This window comes from Xylocopa sonorina, chromosome 4 (assembly GCF_050948175.1).
Source record: "Xylocopa sonorina isolate GNS202 chromosome 4, iyXylSono1_principal, whole genome shotgun sequence".
NCBI lineage: Eukaryota > Metazoa > Arthropoda > Insecta > Hymenoptera > Apidae > Xylocopa > Xylocopa sonorina.
This window is the reverse complement of record NC_135196.1, coordinates 9,834,540-9,854,878: the sequence shown is the minus strand read 5'-3', so window position 1 is coordinate 9,854,878 and position 20,339 is coordinate 9,834,540. Positions and strand designations below refer to the sequence as shown.

Sequence of the window (20,339 nt, the reverse complement as noted above, 5' to 3'; positions counted from 1 at the left end):
ATGAAAAAACACCGTAATGATCAAAAGGCCGGTTACGCGGAAACAACAAAGTTTCTGTCCGATTTATTTTTGTGGAAAACCAGGACCGAACAAATTTTGTGTCCAAAGTATCATAAAAATGATACTTTTCTGAAACTGGGACACGAAAACATCGCGTCAGTTCCTGGCCGATGAAACCTGTAAAGCGGGACGCGACTGCTACGAATTACTTCAATTGAGGGTTAATTTAAATTAAAATACAGATCGATTAAAGAGAGTGACGCTGTAAAGCTCGCCAATTATTGAAAAAAGGAGGCACCTCTCGTTGCTAGAAATTTGCAAATCGCTGAACTTCGTACCGTAGGACGCGAGCAAACTTCGCGGAGCGTAAAAAATGAATTCACGAACGAGACGAACAGCAAGGGTGGTCGTACATTTCGTACAAACGGAAAGATCCGGTTTTCTCCTTTTTCTTTCGCAGCCGTAAGTATTGCATGCGCCCGCAGAGAACACTCGTGTCGCCGTGTCGTTCTGGACTTCCGGGCAGGAGTAACGCACTCAGGAATTCTGTAATATTACTAATTCACTACGAAGAATAGCGATCTCTTCCTTGAATCGTTACGAGCTGGAATAAAGCGGATATACTACGTTCTTGTCTTTCCAGGTAAAAATTTTTGGATGATTGTAGACTTACACGACTATGACCTACCGTTCTTCATCCTATTCTCATACATTCTAAGTACAATTCTTATAATATCAGAATATACTTTCGCTTTCGTGGTATCTTTTGTACATTTCATTGCATTGCTACTTGCAAAATAATTAGTATATATATAACATGTCCTCTGTAAACCAGCTTACGTCATATTCTGACAGAAAACACTGAGCAGAAGGGTGGCAGGTCGAAACTACAAGTTAAATAAACTCTTATCGGCGTGCAACCATGCGTGTCGACTTTAAGCCACAGAGGCGCTGATTCCCTACGCTAATTTCGGTCGGGCCGGAAAATGACGCCTGCCTTTAAATGCCACCCTTTGGCGCAGGCTGGTCCCGGAGGGAGGGCTCGCAACTACGTACAGAAAGGATGCGTACGACTGTCAAGAGAGAGAACTATTCTCGGTCGGGCGGCGCTGCAACTCGAGACGATTTCGCGTGTAAATGAATTTATATAAAAATTAACATTTTGAAGAACATAATTATCGGAATTCGAGTTCTGTAGTTGCGTTTGGTGTGATATTTTACAAAATACTTACCAAGATATTCTGAATTGCTAGTATCTTGTGGATCATCGCTGCTACTTCCGGATTCACTGTCTATTACCCGAATTTTTCTATTTCTCACACCCGAAAACTTTCAAACGAATGGCGCAAAATGTCGCGATACGTGTGCTCGTTACGACCGTCGAAGCAGTACTAACGCTGGATATGCGACTACAGTCGCAGAGGACTTCTTAGAAGATATCTTAATCCCCATTTATGTCACAATGTCACTTTCCAACCGAAGACATAAACAGCCTAAGGGATCTATTCCAGAACCAATACTTCGCTTCTATCAACTGGAGATAAGGAAATTCAGCATAAACATCGTGGTGAGAGAGAGAGTCGCCGCTCGAGCGCACAAGGTTAGAAACTGTATCTATTAGGATACAAATATTCTCTGTTAATTATCAAAGAAGTTCTGATAAGAAAACTAACAAATTCGACGTTGAGAAAAATAGTGAAAATTCACATGTATGCAATTAATCTTTATTACAAACATTTCTGGTCGTTATATCCATGTATAATTTGCTCATAGCGTTGCAACAACGCTGAAACATCAAACTCGATGGATACTATTCTTAAGTATAGCGTTCTTAAGTACTGACGCCGTTGTCGCAGTAAATGTAAAGTATACCTGCATACGTCGCGTCGTACAAGCATCTTCCTCGCGGTTTCTTTACCTCGACACTATACCATTGTACACATTTATCCACGAAATGAACTTATAAAAACGAAGACGTTTGCACCCTCGGTAATCGCGATATGGGAGAGAGAAGCGAAGCTTGAAACGAGCGTGGCTATTAAGGGAGAATACCCTGCGATACCATCGCACGAACGTCGACCGCCATCCGCTGTCTGCCAAATTTTAATAAAATAACTATGGCCACCGTTATGGCGGCGGTGTTACGAGCCCCGCGGCCAACGGCTACGTCGATGTTACGCGAAACAGAATCTGATACGTTTCGATACGAAAGGGCAGAATAAAAGAGGATGGGTAAAAAAAAAAAAAAAAAAAAAAAAAACAGGGAAACGAGAAACAAGGGAAAAGAAAGGAGTCGGACTAAAAGCACAGTCGCGAGCTGACTGGGACGCGTGAATTTCGCCCTCGCATCCGCAGCGTGTCCTCGCTTCTCGATGCGTGTTATTCTAATGCGTTTCACCGACGCGTTCGCGATCGTCCTCCTATTCTGACATTTTCCACGAGCTCGTCGGCACGCAGACACGCCTTTGGGGATGCTGGAACGATCCAACGATCGGCGAACGGGCCACGCGACAGCTGGTGTCTACGATCTTTTCAGGCAACTTTTACGCGGCGTGTCAGCTATTCTCCCGCGTAATCACCTGTCAACCATTCGAAGCGATTATTCAAATGGAACGATCGTTACGCGATGGTGTTTGCATACGAATCAACCGCGGCGGTTAATTTACATCGGACGGTTACGATGATGTATGAAATTAAAACAGCGTAACCGGTTGACACCATTGGCCGGTAATGAAATAACTGTAAAAGTTACGCGGCGATCGATGCACGCGCGTGCACGCGTAGATGTAGAACAATAATCGGCACATTTCGAGGAAATTTATTACTGACACGCTAGTGGGAATATTATTTCCAGATAATTGTGAATCTGTACTTAATTGGATTGGAGCGTGTAAAACGAGAGTGAATAATAAATCCCCTTTCCGTTGATTAAGGGTATTTCAATAAAATTGTACCTGCGTATAATTGGTCAAGTGATTCTGAATGGAAACTGAATATCTTTGTAACGCATCGATTAGGAACATAGATGTGTATAAATTGTGATAGATCGGTTGTACGTGTAATACGATATCGCGATCGAAAGTAAATCTTCAGAGATAACTTAGTACTCGAAATATTAAAAAAATAAACATTTGATGGATCGCAACCTAATTCTAATTAGCTAAACGATCTTTATTTACCTCGTTCTTAGCGACTCGTTGAACTCTTACTCCGTCTTTCTTTTATGATACGACTTCTTATAATAATCGCAGAACAAGTAGAACATAATAAGGATCTGAGACATGTACATGTAAGCCACTGGCTTCCGGTTCGGCTCGCAAGAAGGCAACAAAGTTTGACACGTGTGGCAAATCATGATGATGAATTGAATCTGAAATCATATAAGAAAACAGCTTTTCATGCAGCACAAATTTCTTAACGACTCAACTCAATCACCGCAGTAATTGTGTAAAAAATTGAAGAAATCACGAGGAACGATCGGTCGATATTAAACACTGCGCGTTTAACGCGAAATTAAACGAGCATGTAATCCGATGAAATCATCAGCCGCATATCTGACGGTGAAATAAAAGTTGCTCGTCGACGGGTTATTTAATTAAAAACCGGATCAACGCCTCTTTCTCCTTGTTTCCAGCCGCGACTCGAAACGCGAATAAAATCGGCGCACGTGTAATTCCGCGTCCAGCATTTACCACCTATTCAACATCCGCGGTGAAAATCTAGTTATCGGGTTAGGTATGCCGAGTGCAAGCCAATATGAACGCGAGAGGCAACGTGTGCTCGAAATATCCCATTTTAATTTGTACACGCAATTAACCACCGTTACTAGAAAAAACATGTTTCAACTGAAATCTACGACAGAACATGTGCAAATACGTATCAGTCGTATTTTACTTAAATATTTATACTAATAATAATGCACAACAATTTGGACTCAACATTTGATGATAAGTGAATCGCCTCGCATGGATGTAGGTGTTTCGATAGTCATCGACGGAAAGATATTGCACCCTCTTAACGTTAAGATGCAAGGGTCGAGGGCGTAACCGCGTTTGATTGTTTCCCAAAGTGCTCAGACGAGATTCGACCAGCTTTTATTCATTTTCCGTGGTCCCTGGTTCGATTAACGATTCGTATGAAATTTTCAATGGTCCAATCACATAGCATGAGACGTGCTGGTGTACAATACAGGATATTAACATGCTCGATCATTAGTGCTCTTATTGCACTTGCTTTCTAATTATTAAAAGTTATCTCGATACAATATTAATTGTACTGCAACAAATTGAATATCTGAAACATCCTCCTTTTTCGCAGAGAATCACCTATCGTTTTAATTAAGAATCCAGGCAACACTTCGATATGAAACGTTAGATTTACAACGCGAAATTGCTTCCATTAAACAAATCACGGGTCAACGCGACGTTCTGAGTTCTGGATAGAACAAAACAGAAAAAAAAGAAACTTTCGCGGGAACGTGATTTATTTTCGGTGCTTCGTTATCCTCGAAAAACGTAGCTGCTATACGCCTTTTTGACAGTTATGTTTTACGGTTGTGTGCGTTTCATCTAGGATTCTTGGCACGCCGGTGAAAGCATAAAGAATAATTTCATTGTAACCGTAACACGCGGTTCACCTAGAACGTATTGAATATTTTACCGGTGCCGGGGTTGGTCAATTTTCTTGTTTAAAATTACGTTATACATTTCTGAACAACTGTTTCGTTTCCAATATAAATATTCCATTGAAAGCGATTGCAACTTTGTTGCGTCGGCATGAATAATAGTCGTTACCGCTGCGATGGAAACAGCCTTTAGAGTACAACCGGTAGCACGAGATAAATTAATACAAACATATGAACTGCCAATGTTATAACGCTGACAATATTCGTGTCAAAAGTAAAAAAGCTTTCCAGACACATAAAGATATGCACAGCCAATTGAGAATGTCATTACACATTCTATCAGGACTCTAATTACCCAATTGCTTCGTTTTTAAAAGAAAGCAACATTCTTCACTGATGGTACGAGTCCATAAGCCAAGTGTTACATTATCCTAAAGAGCATACATCGTTCATGAAAATAGATAGTGTACTCTAGGACCTTGATATATCGCTCATTTCGCATAGATCGGCGATTCAACCGATATACAAAGGTACTAAAAAACACTCGAAATACATAAAACAAATAACAACACTTAACGTTTACCCTCGACACTTTTTACTGCTATTTCGATGCTAAATACTCCATTCCATCCGGATGCGTATGCACACAGTAATTGCACGTGTGTTTGCGTGAACCAAACCATTCGCGCAGCGTTACCCCGGCACGCCATCCGCGTCATTCGCTCGCCTACTTTCGCAAACAGTTTTGCGAACGTTCGTTCGTGAATCGGCCGCGATATTTTCCGCTGCGTTATTCGCTTATATAGATTAATTTACTTAGCCAGACGCTGTAAGCGACGCGACGGGCACGGCCGTCAATAGCAATTTCGTGTTGGAAAAATCCGCGGCAGGACAGGGATTGTAATTTTACGATTACGCGATACGAGCGAGGGTGCACGGTGAAATGAGCGAATAACGCTCCCAGTACGGCAATTCACGGTGCGCGACCCCCGTTCAACCCCCGCGAACGATACACGGATTCCACGGTGCGTGTATGCAAAGCTGTACGCAGCCGATACAGGTGTCGCGTAGAAAATGTATACGTACCATTTGTAACCCCGTTATGTATTGTTTCCAAGGCGCGATCCTCTTTTGCACTTCTGGCCCCAAGCAGGCGAGCAGATAATAGGTGTACATAATCACGTGCACGATGCAGTTCGGCATAATCGGGAACGTCCACATGCCGCCTGTAAATAACAATACGGCCGTTCGATACGTTTCGCATGGTAATCGCACGAATAGTTCACCAGCCGGAACGAATCGCGTTACACGATCGCGGATTTCGGCTGGCGAATTTTATTTTCAACCCCCTACCCTCCGTGACGCGGCGCCGCGTATTTGATACCGCGTTCGTTTCGCAGAGAGCCGCCACCGGGGCGATTCGATACACCGCGAAACTAGTTTGTTTTAAATCCGCGCCAGCGTTTTTAGATTTCGCATACTGGTACGTACCAGCGATTCGCGTTAGCTACGGGGGAACGTGCGATATTTACGATAATTAATTTTCGTTTTATATCGTTCGTGCGTCGAGTTTCGAAAGTCGTCACTGATATTCGTGTATTTCGGTGTTCGTTTGTCAAACTGTTGATGTAAATAAAAAAATTAACGATATCAGATGATATCGAGGCAAGAAGAAAGTGGGAATATCGAAAGGTTTACCTGGAACAAATTTACACGCTATCCATGAGAGAAGAACAGTCGAGGTGTGATGATAGATGTGAAGGAAAGAGGCTTGGCTGTATTTCTTCCTCAGTATGAATATAACGGTGTCGCCCAGCTCCACGATTTTTAACATTAAAAGCCTCCACATCCATCGAGCCATCTATTGAGAACGCGCAAGCAGCTCTGGTAATATCGGAATCTCTGTACCCTAGATACCGTTAATACTTACGCGATAAGACTCAGGATCGTTCGAGACCGTGTGAGCCTCGCAGCCGAGTGAAAATTTTGTGGTATAGCCTGACGTGAGCAACTGAACAAATTTGTAGATCGATTAGTTAGAGATGCGACCGCGTTAAGCAATTCTCAAAGAATATAAAGTCAATTTAATCAACTCACCCCGTAAAATACAGACGCGCTGGCAGTTGCCATGAAGATGTTGTAACAGATCATAACCTTGTTTAGATGATACGGCTTTCGATTCTTCATGTAGAGCGGACCAAGACGAAGAACGAAGGCCAGATAAATGGATACAATTCCTAGCAGTGGAAATGGACTGGCCATTAATGGCCAATCCGCCACTCTCGAATCTGAAAGAGGGTCGTTCAATGTTATTTTATGTTACTATTATATAAAGTACTATATATATATATATATATATGATAGGTATGTGTGACCTGCTGCGTCTTCCATGATGTAACGATACGTTTCCAAGAACCCCACATTCTGCGAACAGTAAAAATTACAGATGAAGAAATGAAAATCTGAAAATATAATGCACTGCACACTCAATTGCAATTCCACTCGTCACAACCAGTAGCAGAATTCCACAAAACTCACTGTCAATTTACTCGAACCTAATCCTTCGACGCGTTCTCTACGATGTCAGATTGTAATTGAATTTACAAACATAACGTTCTTCATACGTAGCAGAAACTTGTTAATAATTTTCTACGTGAACATTAAATTATAATAGTTGACAATAGTCGTTACCAATTTATCGGACATAAAATTGTATTGGAAAAAGTGTTTTTAAATAACGAATGGTTTTAATTGCTCTGACCTATATTACAAATCCCTAAATCGTCAACGAGCTGTTCGAACGTTAAAATAAATACCTGTGGCACGTGAACCGGGTGAACCATCCCATCCTGGCCGTCGAGTTTGCAGATATCGACTGACATTCGGGTTACTCAACGATTTGAATGGTGACTATCGACGTTAACACCGTCTTTCGCGGCGGCAACCTACTGTCTAAGTTCATTCGCAGGGCAAGCACCCCTAGCAGTGGCTCGGGGACAGGAACGTAATACACAAGCACAATTCCCTGCAAAGGGTTTCTCGGACGCCCTATTTTAATACGATAAAGAAACACATTCAAGACCAGTGCCGCTACGAGCCACTGCAAATGGCACATTCATTCTAAATGGTACATTCGTTTCGTTTTTCCAAGTTTTCATCATTGAAACATGTTCAGTCCCGAAAATTTGGAATCATCGAAAAAGCTGATATTCCCAAATTAAAGTGTTTAACTCTGACGTTTGGAGAACTCGCATATTCTGGGTCAAGTGTTATATGTATTTAATGATCGAATCTTTTATTAAATTTGTCATTGTAGTTGAAAAATTGCGAAACTGAAATCGTAAAACATTAAATTGGCGAAAGTATGTAAAGTTTGTGGTGTTGAAATATTTGTTACCAATTATTGGAAAATCCATCATTGTACCTTTTATAAAATTCTCTGCTGCTCTTGGAAGGAGAGCAAAATATCGTTTTTGAAGCTTAAACGGTATTAGAGAAATTTACATCCATTATTTCACGTGGCCCGTTCGAAACAAAATAACGAGACAGAGAATGGTCGAGGAACATTGACATGTTTACCAGGCTTTTAACGCGGTCGTATTATGTTAACGCGAGTTCGTTCAATTTTGTAATTTATAGATCGTTACGATGCGCCCAATCTCATGATCGTTGACAATCGAAAATTTCCCTCGATTATCACGATCGGTGTGCAACCATGTTTTTATAATTAATTATGCATACGGGCGGTCCGCATTGTTTGTCAGAATCGCCCGACACGATATTCGACGATATCGATAATTAAATATTAAGCATTTCATTAACGCGGTTTACAGCCGTTAGACTGCAAATGCGAACGATGGAAATGTAGTTAAAACAAAAACTTACGACACTTGATGATGTTACAATGGACGGTACCGGCGTATTATATGTATAATCTTCCTAAACGACGAATCGAAATCTGATGTTTTGATGAACAACGCTTGTAAATTAAACGAGCTAAGATCGTTTCGTCGAATAATTCTATTGAAATGTTAAACCAATAAATGACTCTGTACAATTAATTAGCATTTCATTTTATTTATTCAATTATACCCGCGATTTCAATTTAAAATCGGGAGAACAATGACTGCGCAACTTCCAAGTCACACACGTTGCAGAAAATTCAACGTGTTCATAACGAATAATTACTTTTCGTGCAAAAATTGTCAATGGAAGCGAGTTTTGAAAGATTTTGTAAAAAATCTTGAATACGTGCATTCGTAACAGAAGAATAATTGATGAAAAGAAACATTCAAAAAAATTACAACGAACGCTGAATTTGCCTAAAAAAAGGGAACAGAAATTTTGTGATGTTGGCTTGACTTTTGTAAATTTAATTAATTCTTTAAGCACGTTTTTAGTAATTGTATTAACGGCCGGATACGTGTCAATTGTTCTCCCGGAACACCTTTGAATTTTTTGCTGATTCCACGCACCAATTAACGCGACATACATCCGCGCAACTTTTGATTAAAATACGCAAAGCAGTAACAATTACATGCTTCATACGTGAAACAGATGGCCGGCCATTCTTGATACGGGTCACTGAAACTTTTATTGCAAAAATCCAGGGACCTACTTCGGAAAAGGTGCGATTCTGTTGATTTAATACTTGAAATTAAGTTAGTAATAAAAATTGATGGACGATCGATGAAACATTAATTTCTCCAAGCTATTATCACAGCGACACGCGTTTCGTAAATCAAATGCGTTCGAAGACGTAACGTTGTAGCTCTGTACGTAATGTTATAGCCAGGATATAGTTGCAAAATTCATTGCGCGTATGAAATAAACGGAAAATATGTCGCACACTAAAGAGGATGCATATAAAATGTTTTAATCGTGAAAAAATTAAATATTCTTTGCGCGATAAAAATGAAAAGTTGGTAATGGAAGAGTTTTTCTTTCGCTGGCGAGAAATCGTCAAACTAATAAATCCGATACGTAAGTGAATTAAGCTATGAATATCAAAAATTTATTAAACGGTACAATAGAGTATAACAAAAGCAAGAGAGGCGATAAAAATTTTCTAAATGTTGGAAATAAAATTTCTGCGCATAAATTACCGCGATACAGGAATACGTAACTCCAGAAGTGTATTTAAAAAGTTGCGATTAATATCATTTTTTTCGACACTTAAAAAAAAACTAAAATATTTCCGCTTAGCTTTATCCGCGTAATGTTCCAAGTGCACCTAGAAATACCTGATTTTCGTCTAAAACATTTTTCGAACTAATACAATCACAGTGGCGCGTTTAATCGCTCGAATAAATCGTTATTTTCCACGAAAGTACTCGTCCCTGGAACAGAACGAAATAATTCGGTGCCGAATTCGATGCATACTATTTTAAAATTGCAAACGAAAGATAATGAATTTCATTTCGACGAGATTGTTCTGGAAGCATCGGCAAAGGATTCCGCTCGTTTCGAGTGGAAAACCATGCAGTCGTGGTTGCAAAACATTATGTTCCGCATAATACGAATGCAGATATCCTATAGATATACATAAGGCTTCTCTATATGCTGTCACTTGAATCAGGATTAGTCAGTCAGTACGTCACGACGTTATATACTCCACAGGGTAGACATTCATGAATTAACTTTGTACTTGGATGTCAGAAATTTACTGACGGTTCCTCTGCTAATCTGATCGATTGGCTTGAGCTGGAGGAATTAATTGTCGTCTATTTAATGTCATTTCTCTTCGTTCGTTTTAATTCAATTTATAAGATCGTAATACATACGTATGTACAATTGCATATATCTACATTATAGATCGTCAGAGACATTCTCCGAGGTTCTCCAGTTCGTCAAAGACATAGAAAATATCCTGCTTATCCACTCCTGAATTCTGAACGACGAAACGGAAAAAGTTTGGTTTTTCGTGGAGTGATTGATAATTAATCATTAAACTACCCCTTTTAGTCATTTTTTCCTTTAACCGGGGTGCAACCTAATAGAAACAGTCAAATCTTAAATGAAAAAGGATTATGATGTATTATTGATCAATACACATTATTCATATTGAAGAATGACTTTTCTACTCTCTATAGTTTTTAACAAAAAAATTAAAAAATATCTTTACCAACTGCTAATAAAAAGGAGATGTAAATTATCGAACGAGTTACTTATTAGCAATCGATATAGTATATAGTATCTACAATAAACAAGGCAGGTTTCTATTGTATCTGATACCAATATAGTACTTTTTTAACCAAGCTGCAAAATACAAAATATGTAATGTTCTTGGTATATCAGATAGTTAACACGATCGTCTTAATTAGCAAATATATTTTTGACAAATTATATCTAAGAAAATCTCTTTTTTTTTAATTTTATAGAAAGAGCAACTCGTAGAGAGTTTATACAACACTTTGTATCCTAATTTATGAATTTGCATTGGAGAAAATTTGTTAATTTTACTCACTGCTGGTAACTTAAAATGTATTGTAAAAACAAAGATAAAACGAAGCGATTTGAATATAAAATTACGATTAGAATGTAAAACCTATTTCATACTTACTTCATTTAATCGTTTGTCATAATTGCAAACTGAATTCTGATCTCTTAAGGAAGGCGGTACGAACCAAAAACACACATTTATAAAACACGAGTCTGTCACTAATTTAAAGCCATTTCTTTTCTTAATTTCTTCTTTGAAAAGAACCGAAAGTGTCATTAGATGATCGACGTGCTTTTCAAATCCTGAAGTACCCTGAAATAGATTTGTTTTTAGATCCACAAGCAACTATACTGAACTAAGACTCTAAGAAGTTGAAGACTTCTTCCAATAAGAGACTAGAACTTTATAAAACGATTGTAGCGATCTTATTTAAATCAGATGATTATTACTAATTATAAATTTTTCAATTATTCGTGCATTTTATACAGTTGCACATAAAATACCAGTAATTAAATTACAACTCCTTTTAAATCAGTAGAACGCTGGATGTGGAGCGCAACATGTCTCAAAACAAGTAATAAAGTAAAACTTTTCGAAACGGTGCTCTTCATTTTACTAGCAACTGTAACTAATAATATTCTGTTAATAAATACACAAAAATAACGCAAAGTTTATACTAATTTTTAGCATGAAACAAATGAGTATACAATTCGTTCGGAATTATTCTAGTGATATGTATATCGGTGAGCACCAAACTAAGTTTATCTTCAGAAGTAATAATAAAACTATGATATTTAAAATTTTGCTATTCGTACATATGGTATACCTTCGAAACTTTTCATGTACATTAGTCTCTCCTACAAGTCCTTAAATTTCGTAAGAATAATCGAGAAGACAAAACACGATTTAAGAAGTATATTGTCATAGGTACCTTCGAAGCACATTCTAACACGAACAATGTTGAAATAGAATAAAAATTTTAACATTCATTCAACCGTAAAATCTGTTAGACACAATAAAATATGGAAATGCGTGAATAAAGAACGGGAACTTTGAAAGTTGCTGGTCTAAAGGCACTGCTATGGGCATGGCCCCTTGAGAATATCAGGAGATTCTTTCATGATCTTGAAAATCCACCGGATAGGTGCTGTATGAACATTCTTTATTCCTATCAGGGGAAATTAATGTATGCATAAGCATACTGGCAAACACTTGAAACATAGCATACAGGCTCTTATCTCCTACGAAGTGCATAGCAGCTCCTGCTTAAACCACAAAGTAGAAGATGTACAATTAAAGGAAGATCAGGGGAAAAAGTGCTACCAAGGCTAGTTTTCCACATATTTGCATAAGTGGTTGACACTTCGAAATTAATAAGGGAAGGACAGAAACTTATATTTCATGCAAGGAGGTCTTGTCCTGTGTTCACTGCATATGAGACACTTGCACGACCCTTATGGAAAGTGTATTTCTGGAATGGGAATATTCTGTGCCAGGTATCAGCCAAACAGTATTCAACAAGTGTAAATGGATCAACTGCAGACGATTAACTAACACAATTACCTTAGCTTGCCACATGAACCAGAATTTCAACACGTCTGGTCTGCGTCCACACTGCAGGTACTTATTCCCCAGGTCTAAGTCTTTGGGGTAAAATTTATCTTTTTGGAAAAGATACGGAACATGTATAGAATGTGCTTCTTTCAAAATAGTATCGTGCTTGGTCAAAAGCACCGAGCATTGTTGAGGAACGGCTAATAATTTGTGCGGATTAAATAGAATAGAATCTGCCCTCTGTATCCCTCGTAAAAGACCGCTGTGCTTTTTGCTAAATATCAAACCACCTCCCCAAGCTGCGTCCACGTGCAGCCACATACCGAATTCTTGACAAATATCTGCAATTTCGATCAAAGGATCGAAAGCACCCAACACTGTCGTCCCTGAAAACGAAGTACAATTATATTAGTAACAAATAACTAAATTTATATTTTCAACTGTGCCTTTATAGCATGTACTGATACTTTTCTATTATTACTCGACGTACCTGCGGTGGCAGCAACGACAAACGGGTAATTCCCTCTTTTCTGTTCTTCCAATATTTTCATCTTCAAATCGCCAACATCCATTCTACCGTACTCGTCGGTTTTTACAAGCACAACTTCTACGTCGCAAACGTTTCCCCACTTTGAAATCGAATAATGAGCATCTTCAGATGCGAAGAGTACCAAGTTTGAGGATGATATTTTCTTCCCCTAAAACATAGGACAATCATAAGTATCGATTGATATATGGTATGGGTATCGAGTTCAAAATGCTGGAGCTTCGTTCAAATTCTATGAATGGTATGATAAGGGTGGTTTCGAGAACAGCATCCGTGACAATAAACTTGATTGTTAAAATCTGTTCATCGATGGATGTACTTACACTTTTGGATTTTCTTCTGTACGAAAATCGTGCTAAGTTAATAGCGGTACCATTAGCGAAGGAACCTCCTGGACAAAAAAGACCATCCCCGATCGTACTACCGTTGTCCTCCTTGTAAAACATACTTAACAATTTCGTAATCACGGTCTTTTCCATTAACGTTAAGACTGGTGCTACCTCGTAAGTATACACCGAAGAATTTAACGCGTCGGTAAGCCATTGCCCAGCTAAACCGTATGGATCCAATCTAAATAGATGTAAATCGAATCAAACATATTATGCAATATCGTGTAATAGAATTCTTCATTTTCAGTGAAATACCCAACATAAAGTATTGAAGTACAACCGTCTCATAATTTTTTCGAAATACTTCCATGTTCCACTTACTTTTATCAATAGTACACCTTATCAATGTCAATAGAAAATAACACACTGTAGTACATGCGACGATAAAGAAAAGAAAAAGAAACTCGTGTATGTTGTAAATATATTTATCTTACGTGTTTGTACAAAAAAAAAAGTAGTAATGAAAGCGAAGAAATAGGAATCTAAGTATTCATTTGTTATGTGAGAATTTGTAACAAACGTGTATAATAATTGATGTTCCCACGCAGTCAGTATTACATAATGCTTATATTTTATCGAAGATTACAATATTGGATAGAATTAACTTGCAGATATTCGATACCTTTACTATATTAACCACTTCGGGAACAGTAAATGAAACTACCCGCTTAAAGAGTTATGATACCAGAGAAAACCAGTTTAGAGACCGCAACCGATCATTTCTAGGATAATGGAAGGGTTTAATTGAATTTACGATAGGAAGATTAAATCGTAACATTAATATAACATTGACAAACATGCATTTTTTAGTCACGAAATTTAGTAGATTAATATATCGTTGCCCAGTTTTCGTGAACATTGTGAGTTAACATACATGCACTTATTCAGACTTGCCTTATAAACTTTTCAAGACTGAAGTAACGCGTTTCAACTTTCAAGCCGCACGTCTTACATCGTGGTACGTGAAATATTAAGAAAAAAGGATAGAACTAACATTAATATTTATACAAAAGACCAAGTACAGATGAGAGATCATTGAACGAGCACACATCGTTCGCAGATTTGATTACTTTCAGAGAATCGCTTCTATCTTCATGCGCCAATCGATATCTTACCCGGAGAACAATTGATTCATAAAGTAAGGGTGTCCCGTCTTAACGCTGTACTTGACAATCTGAGCTGCGACCTTTAGAAGGGAATCCTGGGCTTGCGGTTGATCCTGCAACTTGAACTTTATAATATCCTGCAAATGCTCCGGTTCTCTCCACCTCAGCACAGGATTTTCACGAGACACACTTTCGAACGTCGAATCCATCAAAATCGCAACAAGTTCCTCGAGAAACTGTTTGTGCTTCTCCACGCACGGTGTGCTCTGCCAATCAGACATTAGAACGAATGCTCCGCGTCACGAAAACGCCGCGCGAAAATGAGAAAGCAACGCCGAGGCGAAAAACGCACTGATCTGCTCGCTGGATTGACCTCTGTCGTATATAAGCGGGACGCAAGGTCCTTGTAAATTTACGCAATTGCGCTTAACGAGGAAACAAAGGCGCGATATTCAGGGTTGGGAAATAATGGGGCATTAGCGAACGATTTGCATTGAATTAAACGCGCGAGTCCATTATGCAGGAAAGCTTGTTCAGATTGTTTAACGCTGTTGATCTTGAAAACGCGAAGAGAGCTCCAAGAATGCATAGGCGGTTAATTAACCGTTAGATAATATTTATTCATGACCCTAATATTTACAGATAGTTGGAAAAAAATATATATATACACGTAGAAAGTTACAAAATTACATTCTGTGATAGGATTATTGTTATCCTGTATAAGATCCTGGTATCTTTAAATTCAATCTTCGAGTCCTTGCAACTGTTCAATGCTTAGGAGAATCAGTTTGATATGAGCATTTGTTTTTGCTATCTCTTTGCGAAAATGTACAATCTGTTGTTCCAGTAGTTTGATCCTAACATTAATGACTGCCAGAGCATCATTTAGGGATAGTTCCACGTAGTGTCCTAGCCCAACATCCAACAGGATCGTAGAGGCATTAGGAACATGTGCTTCTATGAAGAAGTTCTGTCCAACATCTACTTGAGTTTTAAAACCACTCTGATCAAGACCATTATTCTGAAGAGTAGTTATTGTAGTCTTTAACTGAAGAAACTCAGCGATATCAGCGTTCTTAGTGTCAAGTTTCTCTTCTAACTTAGCCAGATCCTCCCTTAATACATCATTGACAAATGTTTCAAACTTGATGACCTTTTCCTGAATATCAGGATTCATGATCAAGCAGCCTGGATAATTAAACAAGAATATAATATTCATTATATTCGTCATAAAGCAAGGAATATCAGACAAAGTATAGGTTATGTTAATTGAATAGTACAAGATCGTGCAAGAAATAATTGATTACTACGTATATTTACCAGATACATTTATCACTTCACAACACACACACCTCTCGTCTATTATCCACGATTAATTAATGTTGTTTAGGAATAAAATACCAACAGTCGTCGAGGTTAGAGTAAGCATAATCGTAAATAGTACAAATTTCAGCTTAATATTCTAACGCATGGCAAAGTAAAATGCCCGTTTTAATAGTTTCTACTATGTAGTCTACAAACACAAATAAAATTCCTTAAATTGACAGGAATTAAATAATAAACACTACTCGAGGAATATGACCAACACTCATCAAAGTGCGCCAAACAGCCGACTGGTGGAAGCTGCTTAAACCTCAGAACTCTACCGGTACAAGAGATCTTTACATTGAAAGGAAGAAATATTAAGTTCTTTGAAAATGCAAAATTTATTCAGATAAGCGAATTTATAAATTTGTAAAAAGTATTTTCAGAGGTGTTTATAAAAAGTATGCGGAATAAACTAACAGCAAAATTATTAATTCCTATAAAATTAAAACAATTCATAGTTAATATATTATACTTCATTCTTCGGATGACTGGTGTTCCAATGATGGTGATGCTTGTTTCTAATTTAATAAATTTGTTAAATTTACTCGCAGCACAGTACTAGAAATAGTGCACTCTAGCCAAATGAAGCGGCAAGACAAACCTCGGAAACTTCTTCGACATACATCATCGTCCCATAAATTAAAACACTATTCTTGCTGTCAGATGAAAGAGAGAGGCGGACATTGGTGCGCGCGTACCGTAACCGTGTTGGATTAAAATTTATGAATTCGCTGAGAAACGCGTCGTCCGCAGTATCGTGAACCGCAAAAACGACTAACCGTAATTTTCAGCTAATGTTACATTAATTGCGCCGATAATTCGATAATTCGCGGTGGTCACGAGTGGCTGGTGTCATTGTGCGGCGGGCACGCGGTCCTGATATATTTAATGCCCGGTGATCCTGCCGCGTTCCCGTTCAATTTTTCGCGTTTTACGGTGTAAATGAAAAATTAGTCACGCGCAGATAATTCCGGGACTGATAGTTTAGAAAATTCTAGAGAGCTGCGAAGAAAAAGCTGTTCATTTTCATATTCGTTTTACGATGCCACGATGGCGAACTGCGAGGCACTGTGTACTGTTCGAGTAAGAGGCAACCTAATTTGCGGAGAAAGAAGACGCGAGAAGGGGAAACGAAAGCTGATGAACAACAGCGTGACGTTTATATTATGGCAAATGAACGGGTAATTACGAAAACTAGCAGCAAATATTAGCGAAAAATTAAACATTGTTTAGATTGGATTCTTGATCCTTTTAGTTTGTAAGAACTAAGGAATCATCTATTACCAACGATTAGATTGGATCGGCTAAAGTAACTTGTTGAAGAAAAAGCTGTTAGCTCTTCGCATGAAAAAGGTGTCATTCGTCAGTACAACGAGCCAAGAAACGATTCAAAAGCTGAGAGAGCTTGGGCGGGAAGTTATGACATATCCACTATATTCTCGCGACCTGGCAACAGCCAACCATCATCTTTGCCAGAGTCTCCAAACCCATGTTCAATCGCGATTGTTTCGTACCTGCACAGGTACTAAGAGGATACCAGATTCATCTACTATAAATGCTTGGTTTATTAATATTTGACTCGAAATCGAGAAATTGACAACTTAAAACTAAAATAAGTAATATGCTACAGATAATACCAGAAAACATATTTTTGAAATTCGAGATTGTAGTGGACAAGCGTACAATTACTATAGAACTGCACGATAGATCGTAGTAGACTTTAAATCAAAATCTAGACGAGATTGTGCAACTATTTAAAGAAGAAACAAAAATGTCCTGCAAGATTTGCGATCCCTTTTAAATATTTGAATCCTCAGACGATTGTGTTAATATATTCTCTGATCCTTTGAGAAGGATGAACACTGATAAGTTTGCCCTTCATGGTCCTTGATCCCGGGGCCAATAAACGCGGACGAAGATTACAAAACGAAAAGCCGCGGCACTTCTTCGCAACACATCCGTTACCTCGGAGAATCGTCGATCGTTGTTATACGCTTTTTGCCCTCGGACGCTGATCGAAAGAACGTACCACTCTGAAAAGTCTGCAGAGAGGTTATTGAAACCAGAAATGTGCATTATAATCTGCCAGGCTCAGGCTGTAAGTAGGCAGTCCATCATTAGGTGGAACCGGTTTTTTTCGGCCCACCCTGCCTCCGTACGAGCCGCTACTCATTGCATATTTGTAATCTCGAAACGGCGATCTCTCATTGATTCCTATCATTTTTTGTTATCTCGTCATTATCATCCTATCATGCCATACCGTACCCCTTTTTCTTTTGGGGGACCTGTCAATGCATCGACAAGTCGTCGGACGTGCCCCGGACACCTTTCTCGCGTTCCGAGCAAATTGACGGACGTTTCTTCGCGGTGCATCGCCGACGCTGCGCAACCCTGTTTGACCTTTTGCTCGATCATCGGACTTATTTCAGCCGGAATTAAAATTGCCCACTTAAACGAAACGTCTGATAGGTGTTCATTAACTTTCATTAGTTTAACGTCAAAATTACGTTTCTGTTTGACGTAATTAGTAAAACAGAATCCATAAGTAAGTTGCTAAGGTAATGAAAGACTTGACTCCGTAATTGTAAATTTTAGTACGGTGGTGTACATTTTTCCATGTTTTCATGGTGCATTACATAATATACGCGATATCGCAAGACAAATTAAATCTAATGAAATAATTAAGAATCAATGACAGATAGAACGTAAGCATACCTGATGGAATTGTTATATAACGTTTCATCGCACGATCGCAATGACAGAGCAAATTATTTCGATGAAAATTGCGGAGAAAAAGACGTTACACAAGCGAACCAGTACCGGTACGTTGATCGATCTATCCGTAATTTTTCGATACGCTTGAATTGCGTCCATTTCATTTAATTGCCCGCATTCGAACCGACGTTAAAACTTCTAGTCAGATGTCACGATTAGTCCAGGTATAATATACTTTCTACCCTCGGAACGCAAAGATAGCCTCGATTATTAAAACAGTCTCGATCGAGCCCGAAACCGAGCCGCTCGGCACACCGTTCATCAATCAAAATGCTACGGGAAGGGAAACATGGCGGAGAGTGTGCCCGCGAGACGAATAAAAGCAAATGCGGGGTCCGCGTGAACGGCCAAATAAACCTGATGTCTGGCGGCCGGAACGAAATGATCAGCCCTCTGCAATTGATATCCCACGGCCGCGGTTCCAGCGAAGATTCCAGTAATTCATGTATTCGTATCGTCCGTGTGATTATATGCGATGCAGACTGACGCTGCCGAGGGGTCAGCCATACCGGAGGTTATTTTCAGCCCTCTCGCGGCTTGCTTTAGCTTTCTCACCGGCACAAATGTCTTCTTACTGACACGAGCGTCTTCTCTCACGTAGAACACCGTACACGTACGCTAGAGATGTTTGACTAGTCGCGTGGCGTAAATCAATAATCAGGAACGTTATAATCGTCGTTATTAAACCGCGATGTGCGTGATTTGCGTCTCCGACCACGCTCGCGTGGGCACGATGCGTGTATGCGTCCCCCCGAACATGGTGATCCTTTATGAGAAATGTGACGTCCTCTTCGAGGACTTCTACATCTTTTACCATACGCGACAAAAAGGGTATGATGCGTCTCTGGTATTCGTGTAAAGTAGGAGACGCACGTCTCATCGATTTCAATGATCTACAGCCCGTGATCATCAGTCTCTGAAGGTTCACGCACGAACGTCTCTCTAATATCTGAATTACTCAGAATCAGGTGTACACTCTTCTACGAGTAAGGGACGTTTTTTAGAATAAGGGAGGAGGGAAAAGAAGTAGAAAATAGTCGTGTTTCCAGCTCGAACGCAAGATAAAACGTGAACGCGACGCAAGGAACGGGTTTATCGCTGTAAAAAGCTTACGTTCGTAGCGGAGCTTCGAAATAACAATTCTCTCGATTATATAGTGTAGAAACGGTGAACGGAGACCAAGGTGGAGGAAGATGACGAGGAGGAACAGGCGCATGGAGGACAGAAAACGACGAGACGAACCGTAGGTTCGTTTGTGTGAAGCGTACCCGTATATTGGTGAAGGAAAACGATGAACATATTTTCTGAATCGCCAATAACGCCGTTGCTGCTGGTGAGCGTTGCTACCAGCCAAACGATGGAAGATTATCGTGCGGTGAAACCTGAAAGGGGGAAACCGGTGCGTAGTCTTGGTTAACCGATCGGAGTCGAGATAAAGAAGCAAATTGTGGTTACAATGTTATACTACATACAGTCCCGCGCAAAAGGTATCGCATTTACCATCGTTTGACTAGGGAGGTCCGCGAAGGCAAAC

At 39.3% G+C, this 20,339-nt stretch overlaps 4 protein-coding genes across 4 annotated transcripts in view; all 4 read right to left on the bottom strand.

The window, feature by feature from the left end:
* Positions 1-20,339, bottom strand: part of LOC143422656 (uncharacterized) — a 431,772-nt gene that overhangs the window by 299,712 nt on the left and 111,721 nt on the right. The window lies entirely within an intron of this gene.
* Positions 3,140-7,703, bottom strand: LOC143422876 (very long chain fatty acid elongase 7). The gene is made up of 7 exons (XM_076893843.1): positions 7,441-7,703; positions 7,000-7,048; positions 6,722-6,912; positions 6,555-6,635; positions 6,323-6,485; positions 5,711-5,850; positions 3,140-3,370 (listed from the first exon to the last, which is right to left on the bottom strand). The coding sequence occupies exons 1-7, from the start codon at positions 7,504-7,506 to the stop codon at positions 3,206-3,208; spliced, it is 855 nt and encodes a 284-aa protein (XP_076749958.1). The 5' UTR covers positions 7,507-7,703; the 3' UTR covers positions 3,140-3,205.
* On the bottom strand, positions 10,358-14,982 carry LOC143423076 (cysteine sulfinic acid decarboxylase). Its single transcript, XM_076894142.1, has 6 exons — positions 14,672-14,982; positions 13,491-13,737; positions 13,111-13,318; positions 12,630-13,006; positions 11,187-11,378; positions 10,358-10,616 (listed from the first exon to the last, which is right to left on the bottom strand). The coding sequence occupies exons 1-6, from the start codon at positions 14,941-14,943 to the stop codon at positions 10,443-10,445; spliced, it is 1,470 nt and encodes a 489-aa protein (XP_076750257.1). The 5' UTR covers positions 14,944-14,982; the 3' UTR covers positions 10,358-10,442.
* Uxt (Uxt prefoldin-like subunit) lies at positions 15,275-16,155 on the bottom strand. The gene is made up of 2 exons (XM_076893765.1): positions 15,983-16,155; positions 15,275-15,850 (listed from the first exon to the last, which is right to left on the bottom strand). Exon 2 carries the CDS (start codon positions 15,837-15,839, stop codon positions 15,405-15,407), a length of 435 nt encoding a protein of 144 aa, XP_076749880.1. The 5' UTR covers positions 15,840-15,850; positions 15,983-16,155; the 3' UTR covers positions 15,275-15,404.